Source organism: Leuciscus leuciscus, assembly GCF_965113295.1.
Source record: "Leuciscus leuciscus genome assembly, chromosome: 15".
NCBI classification, from domain to species: Eukaryota; Metazoa; Chordata; class Actinopteri; order Cypriniformes; family Leuciscidae; genus Leuciscus; species Leuciscus leuciscus.
The window spans coordinates 1912130-1934601 of NC_138739.1; the positions used below are offsets into that span (position 1 = coordinate 1912130).

General features: G+C 39.4%; 2 protein-coding genes across 2 annotated transcripts in view; both read right to left on the bottom strand.

Moving 5' to 3' along the window:
* Positions 1-545: 545 nt before the first annotated feature.
* tmem88bl (transmembrane protein 88b-like) lies at positions 546-13653 on the bottom strand. Its single transcript, XM_082138782.1, has 3 exons — positions 11642-13653; positions 8316-8598; positions 546-1443 (listed from the first exon to the last, which is right to left on the bottom strand). Exons 2-3 carry the CDS (start codon positions 8595-8597, stop codon positions 1216-1218), a joined length of 510 nt encoding a protein of 169 aa, XP_081994908.1. The 5' UTR covers position 8598; positions 11642-13653; the 3' UTR covers positions 546-1215.
* A 136-nt stretch (positions 13654-13789) lies between these two features.
* The window catches only part of nbl1 (NBL1, DAN family BMP antagonist), an 11970-nt gene continuing 3287 nt past the window's right edge, over positions 13790-22472 (bottom strand). The window contains exons 2-4 of the mRNA XM_082138788.1: positions 19333-19513; positions 19034-19145; positions 13790-14224 (exon numbers count right to left, since the gene is read on the bottom strand). Coding sequence (XP_081994914.1) covers positions 14027-14224; positions 19034-19145; positions 19333-19505 — 483 coding nt within the window. The 5' untranslated portion in view covers positions 19506-19513 and the 3' untranslated portion in view covers positions 13790-14026. The remainder of the gene's footprint in view (positions 14225-19033; positions 19146-19332; positions 19514-22472) is intronic.

The window sequence follows — 22472 nt, forward strand, 5'->3', positions numbered from 1 at the left end:
ATCACACGTTGATCTGATTGGTTACAAGGTCGTTTGTGACGTCAGAAACACCAGCGATTTCGAAGCGTGTTTTTGAGACTGTCTTTGGTTCAGGAGAGAACTGCAGTGTTGAGCTGTTGCTTTCAGCAGAAACTCTTTCAGCTGTACTTCTCATCTCTCCATACGTTCTGTCCATCTTTCTCTCCGCTGACTGTCATTATTCGTCATTACCTCGACCCTCTCTCGTCCCATTACGTTGCCATGGCAAAGGTCCAGCCGCTGCCTGTTGCCATGGTGATAAATCATAGTGTACACCGGGTCGATAAGAGTTTTGCATATGCAAATCACAGGCTGAGTGTGTTCGGGTCAATCTGACCTGTGAGCTCCAACTTCTCCAACAACAACTTATGAAGTTACGGTTCTTCTGGAGTTTCTTGATGAGGTAACGCGCCCTATATAGCAGGACTAATCCCGAGCCTCATGCATTTATAATAGTGAGATATTTTTATCTTTTGGGACACATGTGATGTGGAAATGAAGTCCAGCACATGTTTGATTTCAGGTGGTTTATTCACATTACTGCACAGATGACGAAACACATACACAGGTAAACACTAGTATACCACTGTAACACCAGTCTGGTAACACTGAAATCCGAAGTCTGTAACATCTCGTTATCCTCAGGAAAAAAATGTATCATTCATAGCGATACTGTATTAATAAAGCACTTTTTTTCCCCACTGCTATATATCGCACGCAAACAGACTCTTCCACATGTGCGGAAGTAGTTTCAAAATATAACATGTAACAGGGTTACAATTTTAGGTTACCCTTTATTTTAAGGTGTCCGTGTTACAGAGTAATTATATATTTAAGTACTGAGTAATAATAATTAACTACATGTACTTACTATAGGGTTAGGGTTTGGTTGAGGGTTAGTTGCATGTAATTATGCATAATTTACTGTTATTACTATGGTAAGTACATGTAACATATGTAACAAGGACACTGTCAAATAAAGTGTTACCCAATTTGACTAGTTCATGGTAACACTACTTCTTGAATTTCTTATTAATTTCTCAGTCATGTTAAAAGATTAATTTGGCTGAAACAAGCCTCCACATAATCCTCGTTTTGGCAGTTCCATATATTGTGTTACGAATGTTACAGATACAGATACGCCGTTGCTGTCCCATGACATCACTCACTCCTGAGATTGGTGCGTGTGTCTGTCCGTCAAACCCAGGCGAGGAAGTCCCGCCTCCAGCCCAAGCCCCGCCCTTGGTACCGGGCTCCTGTGATTGGCTGAAAATATAAAAGTAGGTGGAGCCTCCTGAGAAGAGCGCAGAACGTCGCCGCAGCAACCACGACAAGCGGTGACATCATGACGAAGCCCAGGATGATGAGGGCGGAGCAACTGTTGTCGTCCAGGAACTGGCAGAGAGGAGCCGAAGACGCCACCACCTGTAGGAGATCAGGAGATCAGGGCTGCACAAGTCATCCAATTTATAATCGCCATTACGATTACGGATAACATGATTACATAATAGTTCAAAAACCTTGCGATTACAAATAAAAAAGTTAACTTGCATTATTCTGCGTGCTTAACGGGTTAGTTCACCCTCAAGTCATCCCGCCGGAGCCGTGTGGAGCAATTTTATGATGGACAGATGCACTTTTATGATGGACAGATGCACTTTAATCATGGATGGATGCACTTTTATGATGGATAGATGCACTTTTATGATGGATAGATGCACTTTTATGATGGATGGATGGACTTTTATGATGGACAGATGCACTTTAATGATGGACAGATGCACTTTAATGATGGACAGATGCACTTTTATCTTGGATAAATGGACTTTTATGATGGATAGATGCACTTTTATCTTGGATAAATTGACTTTTATGATGGATAGATGCACTTTTATGATGGACAGATGCACTTTTATGATGGATAGATGCACTTTTATGATGGATAGATGCACTTTTATCTTGGATAAATGGACTTTTATGATGGATAGATGCACTTTTATCTTGGATAAATTGACTTTTATGATGGATAGATGCACTTTTATGATGGACAGATGCACTTTTATGGATTCCAAAACAGAAACAGCCATTCACTGCCATTATAAAGCTTGGAAGAGCCAGGGTATTTTTTAATATAACTCTGATTGTATTCTTCTGAGAGAAGAGTGTCATACACACCTAGGATGACTTGAGGGAGAGTAAATCATGGGCTAATTTTCATTTTTGGGTGAACTATCCCTTTAAGAGGTGTGTTTAGAGCATGTTACGTTGTGAAAGGCGAATCACGACTACTTCAGAGAACCCAGAACAATAGGAATTACCAGTGACGTAAGTGTTCGCTGAAATAAAGTCTCTCAAATCAGAAAAACTGACTGTCCTCTCCTGTCAGTCGTTATACTGCGCTAGCACACACTCTTTAACTGTGCGTGCGCTGTATCGCTTCACTAAATATAAAGCGCAAAAGAAACTATTGCATGCAACGTCGTTACGTTGTAAATTAGTAAAATACCAATAAATCTCGTTACTGGTACGTCGTGTTCGCTGAGAAGGATTAGCATGCAGGATGATGTTCATTCTGTTCATCAGGAGCAGTTTCCATCTTACATTAACAGTTCTTGTTAGTGTTGTGTATCACCATGGTAACTGTTGTTTCCATAACCCCAAAATGCCACTTTCTTTTCACTTTGTGTTATTTTGTATATTTGTAAATGACTGTGGTGCTCATACCAACACTGTATTAACAAAAGCTAGTTTGGGACTGATATTTAATAGCTGAACCTCATTGGCCTGCTTTTTATTTATCAGTATTAATCATTCTTACAATTTATGTGTATGTTAAGTAAAGGGTGACAGTACTGTGTGTGTGTGTGTGTGTGTGTGTGTGTGTGTGTGTCAACTATTTTTGTGTAAACAAATTTATTATAATAGGCCTATATATACAATCCCTAAAAAAAAGTGGTATAAAGATGTTCAAAACATCATTCAAAATAAATTGTAATAATTGTAATTAATAATCGCAATTGACCGTTCGCAAAGACCCGCCCCCTTTAGTTACTGTTGCTATGTCCGACAAGCCACACCTCTCTCACACACACCATGTTCTCACACAGTGAAACACACATCGCGGAGAAGAGAGGACACGGACTGACAGGGTACTTTTGATATGAAAAAAGTCTCAACTTTCAAGTTTGGTAAAAAAAATTATACTTTTTGTGTCTCTTTAATGTGTGACAGATCGCTGTAGAGCCTTTTAAAGCTCTTGAGCTCGAGAACCGATCATCTCTTCCTTCTAGTTCATTTATACTTTATAGCATCAAATAAACATGAATGAACATCAGAAGGTATGTTGTTTTAACCGTGGAAAGACGTCAGTACACCCAACGTTAATCTACTAACTCTCCTGACTGCTGTGTCGGACAAAAATGGCGGATTCTGATTGTGATTCTGATTGGTTAGATCACCTGTCAATCAAACTCTCTGTGAAGAGTGAATTACAATTTCAAGGGAATAATCGAGCAGTGCTACAGGATATTATGTGTTTGTGTGCGCACGCGAGTGTGTGTGTGTGTGTGTGTGTATACGTACCCGCGAATGGCACAGAAAGTGTGTGTGTGTGTGTGTGTGTGTATACGTTAGGGATGAGCGAGTACAGCATTATCTGTATCTGTTAACCATATGAATTATCATTATCTGTATCTGTACTCGGACTGGGCGGGGCCTAACCTGGAAGTGGGCGGGATTTAACCCGGAAGTGGGTCGTGTTGTCTTGAAATGGGCGGGGCTTTAACCGGTATGTTATTTTAAGCATGCAATTGATATGGGTTGATCAGAAATTGTTATATTTATTGCTGATTAGAAAACTATTTACATGACAGCATCAGCATTGAGCTTCAAATCAATGGTTTTGATCACGATAACAAACGAACTATATACAGAACAAGTTTTGCAACAATAAATACAACACATGCGGTTGCAATTATGAAGTAAAATGTAATGAACAAGAGTTTTCACCTCAACTAGGGCTGGGTGATATGGACCAAAAGTCATATCCCTATATATTTATGCTGAATATCGATATATGATATATATCCCGATATTTTTTCCGCAAAGTGAGAGCAAATGTTCAGTCAAAGTCAAAGCCAAATATGACGTCACAAGTAGTTTTATTGAAACCGGCTCTTTCAGTGAACATTTGCAAAATCAAATGAATAAATAATAAACAGGTTTCTTCACCATAGGGCTGCACGATTATGACAAAAACCATAATTGCCGATTATTCCCTTGGAATTGGAATTGCGATTTATTAATTATGATTATGAAATTTTACATTGAATATATATATAAAAAATTGTGTAAACGTGTTATAATTTGCCTATATATAGAGAGAGAATATTATTAGGCAAATTATAACACGTTTACACAAAATTTGTTAACACACACACAAGTACTGTCCCCCTTTACTTAACATAAATTGTAAGAATATGACTAATAGTAAAGACTAGTACTAATAAATAAACATTAGGCCTATGCTAAAGCTATTAAATAGCAGTCCCAAACTAGTTTTTGTTAATACAATGTTGGTATGAGCCACTACAGTCATTTAAAAATATAAAAAATAACACAAAGAAAAATAGTGGCATTTTGGGGTTATTAAGGAAACGACAGTTACCATGGTGAATACACAATACTAAGAACTGTTAATGAAACATGGAAACTTCTCCTGGTGAATAGAATGAAAATCATACCTGCATTACTTTTATTTCGTGTAATTTACAACGTAACGGCGTTGCATGCTCGTAGTTTCTTTTGCACTTTATATACAGTGAGGCGATACAGCGCGCGCCGCCGCATTTGCGCGTGCAATTGAGTGTGCGCTACGACTACAGTATAACGGCTGACAGGACAAGAAAGTCTGTTTTTCTGAGGTGAAAGACTTTATTTCATGTTATAACATAACATGCTCTAAACACGCACGCAAAGTGGAAAAGGAGGGGCAGGGGCGCGGGGAGCAGTGCAGAGAGCTCCGGGTCAGAAGCTGGCTTGGAGCAAGGATCACAGCGCAAATTTGAACTATATCGATATCGATATGGTCTAATTCCATATCGCATTTAAAAAATATATTGATATATTCTTTATATCGATATATCGCCCAGCCCTAATCTCAAGTCAACATAACTTTTTATTTTTTTATTTTTTTATCCGAGCACAGATATTGACTCGTATTACTCGTATAATACTTGTACTCGGCAAAAGTGCTTTATCCGTACCGGATACTCGTTTCAGCCGAGTATCCGGCTCAACTCTAGTATACGTACCCGCGAGTGGCACAGAAAGTGTGTGTGTGTGTGTGTGTGTGTGTGTACCCGCGAGTGGCACAGAAAGCATGTGTGTGTGTATGTGTGTGTGTACCCGCGAGTGGCACAGAAAGTGTGTGTGTGTGTGTGTGTGTGTGTGTGTGTGTGTATGTATACATACCCGCGAGTGGCACAGAAAGCGTGTGTGTGTATACGTACCCGCGAGTGGCACAGAAAGTGTGTGTGTGTGTGTGTGTGTGTACGTACCCGCGAGTGGCACAGAAAGTGTGTGTGTGTGTATGTGTGCGTATACGTACCCGCGAGTGGCACAGAAAGTGTGTGTGTGTGTATGTGTGCGTATACGTACCCGCGAGTGGCACAGAAAGTGTGTGTGTGTGTATGTGTGCGTGTGTGTGTATACGTACCCGCAGGTGGCACAGAAAGTGTGTGTGTGTGTGTGTATGTGTGCGTGTGCGTGTGTGTGTATACGTACCCGCGAGTGGCACAGAAAGTGTGTGTGTGTGTGTGTGTGTGTAGGCTATACGTACCCGCGAGTGGCACAGAAAGTGTGTGTGTGTGTGTATACGTACCCGCGAGTGGCACAGAAAGTGTGTGTGTGTGTGTATACGTACCCGCGAGTGGCACAGAAAGTGTGTGTGTGTGTGTGTGTATACGTACCCCCGAGTGGCACAGAAAGTGTGTGTGTGTGTGTGTATGTGTGTGTATGTATACATACCCGCGAGTGGCACAGAAAGTGTGTGTGTATGTGTGTGTATGTATACGTACCCGCGAGTGGCACAGAAAGTGTGTGTGTGTGTGTGTGTGTGTGTGTGTGTGTGTACGTACCCGCGAGTGGCACAGAAAGTGTGTGTGTGTGTATGTGTGCGTGTGTGTGTATACGTACCCGCGAGTGGCACAGAAAGTGTGTGTGTGCGTATGTGTGTATACGTACCCGCGAGTGGCACAGAAAGTGTGTGTGTGTGTATGTGTGCGTGTGTGTGTATACGTAGGCCTACCCGCGAGTGGCACAGAAAGTGTGTGTGTGTGTATGTGTGCGTGTGTGTGTATACGTACCCGCAGGTGGCACAGAAAGTGTGTGTGTGTGTGTGTGTATGTGTGCGTGTGTGTGTATACGTACCCGCGAGTGGCACAGAAAGTGTGTGTGTGTGTGTGTATACGTACCCGCGAGGCCGCGAGTGGCACAGAAAGTGTGTGTGTGTGTATACGTACCCGCGAGTGGCACAGAAAGTGTGTGTGTGTGTGTATACGTACCCCCGAGTGGCACAGAAAGTGTGTGTGTGTGTGTGTGTGTGTGTGCGTGTGTGTGTATATGTACCCGCGAGTGGCACAGAAAGTGTGTGTGTGTGTGTATACATACCCGCGAGTGGCACAGAAAGTGTGTGTGTGTGTGTGTATACGTACCCACGAGTGGCACAGAAAGTGTGTGTGTGTGTGTGTGTGTGTGTGTATACGTACCCGCAAGTGGCACAGAAAGTGTGTGTGTGTGTGTGTGTATACGTACCCGCGAGTGGCACAGAAAGTGTGTGTGTGTGTGTGTATACGTACCCGCGAGTGGCACAGAAAGTGTGTGTGTGTGTGTGTATACGTACCCGCGAGTGGCACAGAAAGTGTGTGTGTGTGTGTATACGTACCCGCGAGTGGATCAGAAAGTGTGTGTGTGTGTGTGTGTGTATACGTACCCGCGAGTGGCACAGAAAGTGTGTGTGTGTGTGTATACGTACCCGCGAGTGGCACAGAAAGTGTGTGTTTGTATACGTACCCGCGAGTGGCACAGAAAGTGTGTGTGTGTGTGTGTGTGTGTGTATACGTACCCGCGAGTGGCACAGAAAGTGTGTGTGTGTGTGTGTATACGTACCCGCGAGTGGCACAGAAAGTGTGTGTGTGTGTATACGTACCCGCGAGTGGCACAGAAAGTGTGTGTGTGTGTGTGTGTGTGTGTATACGTACCCGCGAGTGGCACAGAAAGTGTGTGTGTGTGTGTATACGTACCCGCGAGTGGCACAGAAAGTGTGTGTGTGTGTGTGTATACGTACCCGCGAGTGGCACAGAAAGTGCGTGTGTGTGTGTGTGTGTGTATACGTACCCGCGAGTGGCACAGAAAGTGTGTGTGTGTGTGTGTGTGTGTATACGTACCCGCGAGTGGCACAGAAAGTGTGTGTGTGTGTGTGTATACGTACCCGCGAGTGGCACAGAAAGTGTGTGTGTGTGTGTGTGTGTATACGTACCCGCGAGTGGCACAGAAAGTGTGTGCGTGTGTGTGTGTGTGTATACGTACCCGCGAGTGGCACAGAAAGTGTGTGTGTGTGTGTGTATACGTACCCGCGAGTGGCACAGAAAGTGTGTGTGTGTGTGTGTGTGTGTATACGTACCCGCGAGTGGCACAGAAAGTGTGTGTGTGTATACGTACCCGCGAGTGGCACAGAAAGTGCGTGTGTGTGTGTGTGTATACGTACCCGCGAGTGGCACAGAAAGTGTGTGTGTGTGTGTGTGTGTGTATACGTACCCGCGAGTGGCACAGAAAGTGTGTGTGTGTGTGTGTATACGTACCCGCGAGTGGCACAGAAAGTGTGTGTGTGTGTGTGTGTGTGTGTGTGTATACGTACCCGCGAGTGGCACAGAAAGTGTGTGTGTGTGTGTGTATACGTACCCGCGAGTGGCACAGAAAGTGTGTGTGTGTGTGTGTGTGTGTGTGTGTGTGTATACGTACCCGCAAGTGGCACAGAAAGTGTGTGTGTGTGTGTGTGTGTGTGTGTGTGTGTGTGTGTATACGTACCCGCGAGTGGCACAGAAAGTGTGTGTGTGTGTGTATACGTACCCGCGAGTGGCACAGAAAGTGTGTGTGTGTATACGTACCCGCGAGTGGCACAGAAAGTGCGTGTGTGTGTGTGTGTGTATACGTACCCGCGAGTGGCACAGAAAGTGTGTGTGTGTGTATACGTACCCGCGAGTGGCACAGAAAGTGTGTGTGTGTGTGTGTATACGTACCCGCGAGTGGCACAGAAAGCCGGCGTACAGCAGCAGGCCGGCGGGCAGCAGAATCACACTGAACACCAGGACCATCAGCCCCACACACACCAGCAGCAGCAGAACGTCCCACAGCAGCAGGACCAGCGTCCACAACACACACTCGCATCGGCCCCGTCGAGGCCCCCAGACCCCACCGTCACACTGAGCCACAGGAGGAGCAGCGAGCATCCGGACCCCGTCACACACGTCAAAGTCTTCATCACCGCCACCGTCATCTAACAGCACCGCCATACCACACATCCTCAACACACACACACACACACATATGTTAATGTTATTTTTTTATATCTGTAGTTTTGTTCACACCAAGCGCAGCCTCCCAGTCTCTCTCTTAAAGCCGACACTGAGTGACTTAAACTGCAGTTCATCCACTGGCCACTAGAGGCTGCAGAAGCGACTCAATCCCATAAATGTTAATATACCCAACTTTGGTCTATAAAGCTAATGTTGCCCTTCATGACGACTGTGAGGGGGTACATTTTTTTATAACTCATCCGTTTAGATTATATTAAGCCTTAAAGTTCTGCATAATTAAAGGCGTGGCCACTTGAGTGACAGGTGGATTGCCGCTGATGTCACTACTAGCCGTTTGTCTGCTAGCGTTAGCGTCACGTTACCTCAGCTAATCCGCCTCGCCGCGCATTTTCGTTTATCTGGGAGTGACACGCGGCCAAGATGGCGACGGCCGGCTCCGCCCACTTTGGGCTTCAGAAACGCTCTTCAAAGCTTTTTAAGGACTACAACAAACGACTGGTAGAGACTACAATGAGCTTCCTCCCGGGTTAGTGACATCACTAACCCTAACATTTACATAAACCCCACCCCCGGGAACGCAATTTATAGATTATTATGACAGAATATGCTAATCAGTGACTAGAAGATAACTACACATCAGTTTCATAACTTCATCAACTAACCATTCAGAAATGTCCTGTTGCTTCTACATGTTGTCACTTCTTCTGAGTCCCTGCATCTTTGTCTGACTCCAGTTTGAACATAAAAGGCTAAAAGTTTTTGAAATGTTCAGTGCGTGTGTGTGTGAGGTAATCGGAGCTGCTAACACACAAGCTCTTGAAGCTCCGCCCTCTGTGCCGGGAGCAGCAGCTCATTTGCATTTAAAGGAACACACAAAAACGTTTTTGCTCACCCTCAAAAAGTAACAATTTTAACATGGCAAAAAAATATCTGTGGGGTATTTTTAGCTGAAACTTAACACACACTCTGGAGACATCAGAGACTTACTTTACATCTTGTGTAAAGGGCATTATAGGACCCTTTTAGGGTCTTTAAGCACAAGCTTACTGACCTTGAGAGTCCCGAAAAATGTGTCACAAGGGTTTTATCGAGCTTGAGGCAAAAATCTAGAACTAGTTCATGAAAGTTGTTTTTTGAAATAATCTCCAATATTTAACGAACGATTCGATTGACAGTGGCGGTCCTAGAAGCAAAGTTGCTCAGAATGAGGAATTCTATGTTTCTAGTTTTGAATGTTGTGGGTGTGTGCCAAAAATTGCATGGTACACAATCCTTTAAGCACGTGAAAATTGTGAAGGCGAGTTATAGCCATTTTTCCTTTTTTTTTCATGTTATAGCACCACCAAGTGGCGAGTCGCAGCGTGCATTTTCACATGACCACAGAATGAACTTTTACAAGGGTGCGTCGAGTTTGGTGAAAATATTCCAATCACAAGTTATAGCCATTTTAGTAAAAGTGGCTCCTCCCACTTATTTTGGCAGCCCTTTTTTAATAATTATTGACAAACTTTTTATATTTGTAGTTTTGTTCATACCTATAACAATAACAATGAAGATATAGTTTTAAAATCGTTCAACATTTAAAAGTACACACTTACAACTATACCGATACGACCATTTCAGAACGATTTTTTCCCTCTGATGAACCATAAAAACATTGACAGCCAATCAGAATCCATCCTGCTTTAAAGAGCTCGAGCATTTAAAGCGATAGACGACAAAACTGCAGTGCGCTTATAGTAAACAGAACGATATCGCGGACACTAATGTAGTTATCGTTATAGTTATCATTCTTGATGTGAACGGGCCTTAAACTCTGATTAAATAGTGAAGTCCACACTAACTATAACGATAATAAGTTGGTGTTGAACCCTAAAGTCATTGTTCTTGGTGTGAAAGGCCCTGTCCTGTTTTTGTTGTCATGCTAATAAAACCAATCTGAAACGACCTAACAGTGGGTTTATTCACACTTCACATAAATCCACTGTTCACATACAAAACATAGTTTTCAAGTGATGAAATCGGATTTGTTTGTTTAATCAGAATCTAGTATCTAGATGGAGATGCTACTGATGTGAATGATAGAGATCCTTTCCTGAATGATGGAAAAAAAGGATCTGACTGTACATGTATACACATACATACACTTTCACATATATTAATGTTGTTTTTTTGCAGACTACAAACAGCTAAACACATTTGAGTCAGTCTCAGAAATGCAAAAACATTTTTCTGCCCTTCTGAACAAAGACATAAAGGAACAAACACAATGTATTGAGATAACAACTATGACAATAAAGATGTAGAGATGAGCGACAACAGATCAATGTTTCTGTACACAGATACTACACACAAAATGAAACATATGATCAAACTCATTAATAAAGCAGGGCTTGAAGACATATAAGGTTCATTGAAATTATGATAGAACTGAAAGTTTTTTTAATTTTATTAATGACACACAATGCAACATAACCCAAACATCATTCAGAAAGTTATTTCAAAGCCTTTACTTGAGGGCGTTGCCTCACTATACAACATTTAGATTTGATTTAACTGATTTCACTATACTGTGTACTCTATATAGCACTATAAACATTATATTTCAATAAACAGAGTTCTTTGAGAATTCGTTAACACTAAAACCAAAACCTGACGATGTCTGTGTGTGTGATTGATTGATTGATTGATTGATTGATTGATTGATTATCTCCAGTCAGTCTGGACACTTCGCGAACAAAGACTTGGGAATCAGAGCAGAACTGAATAAACACTTTTCGCGCGCTTTATTTAAGCGTCTTTTTGGCGCGTTCCGAGTTAACGGCATTTCACGGAATCGGTTGAACTGACCGGAATGCGCCCGAGATGCTCATAATAAGTATTGAGACACGGTGTGTTTGAACACCCGAAAACCCTCTGGATCCGTGTCGTCGGAGCGAATATAACAACAGCTTGAGAAAAGAGATGTAATAAAGACAAAACTCACTCAGAGATTACAGGAATACAGGAAGAAGTTTCCAGCGTCTTACCTGATGTAGAGCTGAGGTGATTTTATCCCGTTATCCAGAGGATACACACATCACACTGAGAGAGAGAGAGAGAGAGAGAGAGAGAGAGAGAGAGAGAGAGGCATGGGCAGAGAGGACGCGGATGGATAACAGGTTCAATTTTTAAAAATAAATTAGTTTCCACCAAAATACCATAAAGTTACTGTTGACTAGAGTAAAACAATAACAAATGTAATGTTATCTCATCAAACTCTATCAGAAGCTTTTAAAAATGATATTAATTTGTGAAATTTACATATTTTATGACAGTGGTGACGTTAATATCAAGTTTTACTGTCTGTGGAAGTAAACCATGTTTACTGAGGTAAAAGTTTGTAAGAATGTCGAAATAACGTTTGAAATAACGTTTCTAATAACGTTTTGCTAATGTTTCCATTATGAAAACATTGTTTTCTAATTGTTCTCTGACAGTTCAATTCATTCAGTTTTTAAAACGTTTTTTCTTGGTTATGTAAACTTTGCTTTTTAACGTTCATGAATGTCAAACTAAAACGCACCATGAACGATGTTTCTGATAACATTTTGAGAACATTATTAAAGACCAGATAACTGTGAAGGAACGTTATAATAATGTTACAGGAAGAACGTTTGTTCATAACTTTGAGAGAATATTGCGAGATCGTTCCCTGTTAGCTGAGATACATGTCTGATAATAATCATCAATCATTCAGGACTTTAGGATTTAATAAGGGTTTATTTCAGAGGAAACAAAACAAACTCTGGAACACAACATGAGACGAAGACTCTCTCAAGAACATAATTATCAGGGTGGAAACTCACGATTTTCTTTGAGTCGTGACTTTCTAAGTTGGCTGTGTTGCAGCTAATTGCTTACAGTGGAAGGAAGCTAATTAGTGCTGATCACAAGACGTTTTTTATTTTGTAAGCACTTTGTGAAGAAGCTTGACAGAAAATGCACCGCATTTAGGTTGTTTGTAGCCTAGCCTAGCCAGCAATCTAAAGGCTAATGACAAAAGCAAAAAGGGGGAAATGGGCAAAACAAATATGAATATGCAGAGCGGATGGAAAAAGACCAAATTAGGTGAAAAGTTATGTATAAAAAACACACACATGCTCATAGCGCCACCTGCTGGTCAACTGAAGCCATGGCGTCAAAATATAATAATAATGTAGAAATGCTGAAATGTTTGTGTGAGGATGAAAATTTTTTTTTCAAAACAAACACAATAGAAGTCAGAGGAAAGTCGTCACGATCACGTGTGTGTGTGTGTGTGTGTGTGTTTCCTGGCTTTATAACACACACAAGCTCTTGTTCTTCCTGTAATTTCCTTGTAAATGTGGGTCAGAAAGCGTCCCTGACGGTTCCCATGGCAAACACTGACCTTTTCATCTGAAAATCACTGTAACTACATCAATGCAGGACATACATCAACTATTACTCATAAACCACTTACTGTGCGACATTTGGCTCGCTCACTGGGGCTTTAAAGGGGGATGTGTTGTGAAAAACGCTTCATAAATAAAACAAAGCCTATTTTTACATATAATTATATATGCTTTTTGCAAATGCATATAATTACGCTGCTGTAGGATGTACACTACCAGTCAAACGTTCTGGATCGGTATGATTTTTTACGTTTTTAACAGTCTCTTCTGCTCACCAAGGCTGCATTTATTTAATTAAAAATACAAAAACAAAAAACAGTAAGATTGTGAAATATTATTCCAGTGTAAATCATCTGTTGTCTATGTGAATATATAGTAAGGATCAAAGCTGAATGTTCAGCATCATTACTCCAGTCTTCAGTGTCACATGATCCTTCAGGAATCACTCTAATATGAGGATTTGATGCTCAAGAAACATTTATGATTATTATCAGTGTTGAAAACAGTTATTTACTTTTTTATTTCAGGATTCTTTGATGAATAGAAAGTAAAAAAAATTGGGGGGGGAAATAAATAAATACTTTTATTCATACAAAAGTAATTTAAAATTTTCATAATATTTAACAATATTACAGTTTTTTTCTTCTTGTATTTTTAATCAAATAAATGCAGCCTTAAAGAGACTTCTTTTAAAAACATTAAAAATCTTACGATCCAAAACTTTTGAACAGCAGTGTATAAGAAGAAACATTCACACATGAGGTGATTTCACATTTTATTGTGATTAAACAAGTGACACACGTGTTCCTGTAGGCTACATTACGTGTATATATGGATCTGGTCGTGTGTAAATGTGTCAGTAATATAAAGTGGAGTGTGTGTGTGTGTGTGTGTGTGTATTCACAGAGCTGGCGGAGGCTTCAGTGATTGTGCTTAAGTCTGGATTAGTGTCATGATCTCTAGGTGTAAAAGTGCTTTGAACAGAGCGAGAGTCGGGTGTCACCCGGCCTCGGGCGTGTGTGTGTCTGAGTGCGCGTGTGTTTGTGTGTCGTCCGACAGCTCTGACGGGTAGATCTGCACTAGCGCCCCCTCCTGGCCGCTGTCTTTACTGCACGACTGGCAGCTGCAGTGCAGGATCCGCTCCACTAGCTTATCCACGCGCGGGGCTTCATCACTGTCGGCGCAGTCCAGGGTCACCTGCACACACACACACACACACACACAGTCAGCGTGACCTGATCGGTGAGAGTCGAGATCTGAGGCGACGTGAGGTCATACTGTGACACAATCATAGACTATATAAATATGTTCATAGTGTGTGTGACGTCACCCGTAGTGTTTCTGAAGAGCGTTTCTGAAGCCCAAAGTGGGCGGGGCCGGCCATCGCCATCTTGGCCGCGCGTCACTCCTGGATAAACGAAAATGTGCAGCGAGGCGGATTAGCTGAGGTGACGTGACGCTAACGCTAGCAGACAAACGGCTAGTAGTGACATCAGCGGCAATCCACCTGTCACTCAAGTGGCCACGCCCTTAATTATGCAGAACTTTAAGGCTTAATATAATTTAAACGGATCGACCCTCACAGTCGTCATGAAGGGCAACATTAGCTTTATAGACCAAAACCACTTTCTGCACCAGACTGTACACATGTGTTTCTGCTGTAGAGTTGTGTATAACATGTGGGTTTATGGGTAATGAGTCTCTTCTGCAGCCTCTAGTGGCCAGTGGATGAACTGCAGTTTAATCACTCAGTGTTGAGAGAGAGAGACTGGGGGGCTGCGCTTGGACACAACGCTTGTGCTGATGCTCCTCATTTGAATAAAAGCCTCTGCTAAATGAATAAATGTAATGCAAATGAAGAGAACAACAAGTTTTTATGTTAATACATGGCTGGCAAAGGAGTGTCAAAACGCACGGCTACTTTTGACTGTCTACATAAGAAAAACAGGCTTTTTGCTTCAAGAATGATGTTATTGTCAATAATTTTTTCCTTTAAAACGCATCTTTGATCACCAAAATTACAATATTGAAAAGTTTTTTCATGTGAAAAAATTCTTCTTGTCTTAAAATATCTTGACTGTAACTCGACACCCTCGCCTCATTTAGTATACGTGGTTCTATGAATATGCAAATGAGCCCCGCCTCCACTCACTCACTCAGCTCAGAGATCCACTGGTTGACGATCACACGTTGATCTGATTGGTTACAAGGTAGTTTGTGACGTCAGAAACACCAGCGATTTCAAAGCGTGTTTTTGAGACTGTCTTTGGTTCACTGCAGTTTTAAGGAGAAAATACTCAGCAATGCTGTCGACTTATGAATCTACACATGGTTTGTCTTAAAGCATATTAATAACACCACATAGACACAATGGAACTATACAATATTTTTATATCAACCAACAAACTCTCCGGGAAGAAGAAAGACCCTTTAAGTAGTTGCAACAAGCAAACAGAGTGAAATCTGAAATTAAACATCAGTGTTTGGCTATAAATGAGACTGACCCTGCATGGCTCTGGTTAGCACACTGTGTAACGTCAGGCTAACGCTAGTCTACTGTAAGTGAGCGTTCAGGGTCAGATCAGGTTCTGTCACATTACTGCAGGTCTTTGTCAACACAAGCCTCGGTCTGTTTTATTCACAGAACATGAACTGCTCTCTATCAAAACCAGATTGTATAAAAGAACATAATAAGTAGCAGAGAGCGGCCCCTTTGAGTCCGCGGCTAACGCTAACAGAGAACCAGAACATGATGTTAGCACGTAAATATAGCAAAAGCTTTTCAAGTCCAACATTCTTTGTGCGTCAGAACGTTCAGTTAATGTCAATACAGCGATTCTCAGATCTCCACGGGTGAGAACCAGGGCAAACAAAGACATTATTTTCATATGCTGACATCTCACACACACACACACACACACACACACACACACACACACACACACACACACACACACACACACTGGTGGTCAAACATTCCCGTCCTCTGCCAGGCAAAGCTAAATAAACTCCAACACTAGAGGGCAGAACTAAAGCCCACTTCTAAATACTGTAAATACACAAACCCGACACACACACACACACACACACACACACACACACACACACACACTCAGTTAAAACACGCCGTGTTCTCTGCGCAAGACTGATGAGTATGTTTGTTGTCTTTCAACACGCCTCATAAAGAGTCTCTCGCGAGTCCATCCATCATTACGCTGATGTTAAATAGGTATTTGTGGTTTCCTCGCAGCTCTTGTGTTACAGTCCGCCACACGCCACATTCATCACTCCAGCGGAACGAGCTAACAGTGCTAACAGAAGCTAACAGTGACGCGCGTGTTCTCCAGTGGACATGATGGATTCTGAGAATGCCAGAAAACAAACTGCAGGACTTCTGTAGTGTTCAGTTTCACTAGTGCAGCACAAGTAGGATCATTTAGTCATAATATTGATGAAATTTGGGACAATTTGCAATAGTGAAAATTGCATTATAACTCAATCTAAATTGCGACTACATGATCATATTTGTACTGGAATAGGGAAAAATGCAGAAATGACAATTTGGATTCAGTATTTCTACAATTTCTACCATTTTCAATATGATTTTTTTCGTTTTCACTATTACTACAAATATGAAATCTGTCATTTTCACTATTACTACAAATATGAAATTCACTCCTTCACTATTACTACAAATATGAAATTCACTCCTTCACTATTACTACAAATATGAAATCTGTCGTTTCCACTATTACTACAAATAAGAAATTCACTCCTTCACTATTACTACAAATATGAAATCTGTCGTTTCCACTATTACTACAAATAAGAAATTCACTCCTTCACTATTACTACAAATATGAAATCTGTCGTTTTCACTATTACTACAAATATGAAATCTGTCGTTTCCACTATTACTACAAATATAAAATTCACTCCTTCACTATTTCTACAAATATGAAATTCACTCCTTCACTATTACTACAAATATGAAATCTGTCGTTTCCACTATTACTACAAATATGAAATTCACTCCTTCACTATTACTACAAATATGAAATCTGTCGTTTCCACTATTACTACAAATATGAAATTTGTCATTTTCACTATCACTACAAATATGAAATTTGTCATTTTCACTATTACTACAAATATGAAATTCACTCCTTCACTATTACTACAAATATGAAATCTGTCGTTTCCACTATTACTACAAATATGAAATTCACTCCTTCACTATTACTACAAATATGAAATCTGTCGTTTCCACTATTACTACAAATATGAAATTGGTCGTTTTCACTATTACTACAAATATGAAATTCACTCCTTTTCTATTACTACAAATATGAAATTTGTCATTTTCACTATTACTACAAATATGAAATCTGTCATTTTCACTATTACTACAAGTATTAAATCTGTTGTTTTCACTATTATACCAAATATGAAATTCACTCCTTCACTATTACTACAAATATGAAATTGGTCGTTTTCACTATTACTACAAATATGAAATTCACTCCTTTTCTATTACTACAAATATGAAATTGGTCGTTTTCACTATTACTACAAATATGAAATTGGTCGTTTTCACTATTACTACAAATATGAAATTCACTCCTTTTCTATTACTACAAATATGAAATTCACTCCTTCACTATTACTACAAATATGAAATTCACTCCTTCACTATTACTACAAATATGAAATTCACTTCTTTTCTATTACTACAAATATGAAATTCACTCCTTCACTATTACTACAAATATGAAATTGGTCGTTTTCACTATTACTACAAATATGAAATTCACTCCTTTTCTATTACTACAAATATGAAATTCTCTCCTTCACTATTACTACAAATATGAAATTGGTCGTTTTCACTATTACTACAAATATGAAATTCACTCCTTTTCTATTACTACAAATATGAAGTTCACTCCTTTTCTATTACTACAAATATGAAATTCACTCCTTCACTATTACTACAAATATGAAATTGGTCGTTTTCACTATTATTCCAAATATGAAATTCACTGCTTCACTATTACTACAAATATGAAATCTGTTGTTTTCACTATTATTCCAAATATGAAATTCACTCCTTCACTATTACTACAAATATGAAATCTGTTGTTTTCACTATTATTCCAAATATGAAATTCACTCCTTCACTATTACTACAAATATGAAATCTGTTGTTTTCACTATTACTACAAATATGAAATTCACTCCTTCACTATTACTAAAATATGAAATTGGTCGTTTTCACTATTACTACAAGTATTAAATCTGTCATTTTCACTATTACTACAAGTATTAAATCTGTTGTTTTCACTATTATACCAAATATGAAATTCACTCCTTCACTAATACTACAAATATGAAATTGGTAGTTTTCACTATTACTACAAATATGAAATCTGTCGTTTCCACTATTACTACAAATATGAAATTCACTCCTTCACTATTACTACAAATATGAAATTGGTCGTTTTCACTATTACTACAAGTATTAAATCTGCCGTTTTCACTATTACTACAAATATGAAATTTGTCATTTTCACTATTACTACAAATATGAAATTTGTCATTTTCACTATTACTACAAATATAAAATTTGTCATTTTCACTATTACTACAAATATGAAATTCACTGCTTCACTATTACTACAAATATAAAATCTGTTGTGTCCACTATTACTACAAATATGAAATTGGTCATTTCCACTATTACTACAAATATTAAATCTATCATTTCCACTATTACTACAAATATGAAATCTGTCGTTTCCACTATTACTACAAATATGAAATCTATCATTTCCACTATTACTACAAATATGAAATCTGTCGTTTCCACTTCTGCGGCACAAATGTTTTCATTTACTCGCAGCACTTCTGCAGTTTTCACTATCGCAGTCCCATGATCTGTTGTGCACCAGTGCGGCTCATAAGAGTGTGTGTAGTTGTCAAACTCAGCGTGTAACGAGACACACTCACCACCTCCCACTGCGTCTGCGCCGGCATGCAGGAGTCACAGTGGACCAGAGACTCGGTGGATTGTGGGAATGTGTTGGGAACGCTGTAGCTGAAACACTGACCCAGACAGGCCCTGAAAAACACAACACAACACCAAACACAACAGATGATAATCTGCAATTGTTGCCCTGCTCAAGTATCGCAGTATTTCATAAGGCTAATGTTTATTTAGGTCAAACGAACACACAGAAATGTTCAAGAATTCCCTAAACTGGACAAGATTAAGAGTGTGTGTGTGTGTGTGTGTTTGTGTGTGTGACCTGTTTTGTATGGATCGTGGTGTGCAGCCCATGTGTCCGACGATCTGCGTGATGTTCTTGGCTTCGCACCAGGCGCTCTTGTCGGGGAAGAGCGCAAGCCGGTTGATGTGAGCGTGTGGAGCCGCGCAGCAGAACTCGAGCAGCAAACACGCTAGCAGAACGCGCGGCCACATCACGATACCTGAAAACACATCACAGTAATGCTGCTAATCATCTGAGATCAAGAGTGTTCAGAAGAATGTGCGTGCTGCTTCTATAAACTGCATTTATGAGATAAATAGTCTCCTAGCTAACAACAATAAGTGCTAAGAACGTTTTGCTAACATCATCAAGTTATGAAAAGGTTCTCTGACATCCAGGTTATGTTTTTTACTTTAACGTTAAAGGAACATTCCATTGTATCATTCTTTAAACATTATGGGAATGTTACTTTTGAATGTTCTGAAACAAGTAGTAACATTAAACCCGTTTTACTCTAGTGCACTGTAAACCCAAACAGTATAACTAACTTAAAATGGAAAGTACCTGTTACTGAAAATGTGCCAAAAAGTTTAGCTAACTATTATTTTTCAGTTTATTCAACATCTATCAGAGATTTAAATTAACAGTAATAGTTTTTTTGAGTTTTTACAACTACACTAAAGTTAAGAGTTTAGGGAACTTGAAAAATAGATTCAACCATAATCAAATACTTTAATGTCAAACATACGTCCTCTAGTGGCGTAAAAAAAAAAGTGACGTCATCGCTGAACATGCACTCAGACGTATTCCAAACAGATGCACAGAAGTTCGCGCTCTAAGGGGGGAATTGTTTGGATGGCTACAAACATATGCAAGTATTCAGCGGTTTCAAATAATGTTGCCGTCTAGTTGGTATCAGCTACACTAACACCCACGTTAGGTTTTCCATTTTTCAAAATATTTAGAATAGAGCTACCAGTTAAAAGTGTACAAACATATGTAAATTTCTCTAACGTTAGGATTTTAAATGATGCAGCGCACATGAACATTTTTAAATCATATTAAGTCGTGTATTTTTTCTATACGTGAAGTCAGCTGCAGGTTATCTGGTGATTTCAAATTTGTAATTTGTACTGTTAAGTTGTAAAATGTATACACTGTAAAAAAAAATCGTAATTTGAACGGTAAAATACTGTAAAAAAGCAACGGAAAAAACATGTTAAATCCTTAACGGTATGTACCCTTATTATATACCGTGAAAAACTGTAATAGCTCTCACGGGACATTTCATGTAGTTTTACAGTAAAATACTGTTAAATGTACGGATTTTGGAAGTACACTGTAAAAAAAACCTTACCGTTGCATTTACCATTACTTACCGTTAGAAATTACACGGTAGAAATATGTATGTTTTACGGCACTGAACTAAAGTTTACGGTAAAAAACTGCCAGCTGTTTGAAAGCGATTTACCGTAAAAAATACGGTAGTAATATTTTAGGTTTTATGGCATTGAACATTGAACTGAACTTTTATATAAAAAATAAAAACCTGCCAGCTGTGGTTTCCTGTAATCTAATTATTGAGAATTACCAGAGGTTCAGACGTTGATATTTTATTGAAAATAATAAAGTTTGAAGTTACCATTATGGAGATGAGTGTTTGCTTTAGTTGGGCTCTTGACACTTGACTTTTTAACTTTAGATTTACTCTGACTGCCTTAACTGTGTGGTTATATAACACAAACGTTATGGCATGAAAATCAGAGAGAAAATGTGATCAGGTGATTGTGGCCTGATTCACTGATCTCATAAAGAGTCTTATCTCTCACTTTATAAGCAAAGTGATAATATTAATTATAATATTAAAAATAAATAATTCATATTATTGAGTATATTATCTCTGTAAGCCAGCAGCGAGCAACAGCTAATCTGAAGAACTTTAAAAATACATGGTGTAGAAAAAAGGTTTTGAACTACTGTTCAATTTAAACCAACACAGACATCAAGATTCAGCGTATGAATCTCAACAACGGTGACAATCAACACAATAATCAGATAAAACTCTGAACATCACAAAACAAGCTACTAAAAAGCTGCAACAAAAACAACAGCTAAAATAAAAGCAGATATAATAATAAAAGAAAATACTAAGGCAATTCAGCATAATGTATTCCTGCTGCAATGCATGCTGGGAGATACTGATGAGTTTTGATTGGAGGCTCCATCAAGTGCACTGCACTTATATCATCACCATTGTTGAGATTCATACGCTGACTCTTGATGTCTGTGTGTGTCTGAAAGATACAGTAGTTCAAACCTTGTGTTAAAAATTCTTCTGATTATCACAGTAATGATGGATCACATGCTGTAGAATCATAGGGCTACTACAATCAATAATGTAAAATTAATAACACATATAATCAAAGATAAGACTCTATAAGAGCTCAGTGAATCAAACATGGTGATTTCCATCACTGATACACAACCAACATCACATGATTCATTTTCTCTCTGATTTCCTAGCCATAATCAGCATGTCTTATAAACACAGAGTTACAGCAGGCAGAGAAAAACTAATGTCAGAAAGTCAAGGGTCAAGAGCCCAACTAAAGCAGTCACTGATCTCCATCATGGTGACTTCAAATGAAACAATAAATCATCAACATCTAAACCTCTGTTAATTCTCAAACAGAACTGTAGATGTATGGCAGAAATCAAGTCAGTCTGGTTAGTAATAAGTGAAGCTGGTAATGCTGTTTGTGGAGTTGTTTAATCCTCCTCTGCTGAGATCTTCACAGATTTAATGTCTTCTTTCCTCTTCAGTTGATTTCATCTAAGGCTGTGTCTGAAGTCAGTTGTAGTTCTTGTGTTTCTGCTCGTCTCTTTTTTCTGTTCCTGTTGTTTCTCTAAATGGACATTCCCAGAATTCCCTGTGTGACACTTCACATTTGATGCTATTTCATTTAAATAATTATGTTTCTTTTTGGTTTTTGTTATCAGTTTTATACATTTGGGGTTTATATTACATCATATATTGTTTAATGAATGTTTATGGCATTATTTGGAGTCGTGTGTGTGTCACCATGATGGTGTTTTGTGTTTGTGTGTATGACACTGTGCACCTTCTTAATATTAACATGTGCCTCAGTTTGTGGAAAACTAATGGTATACTTCAATCA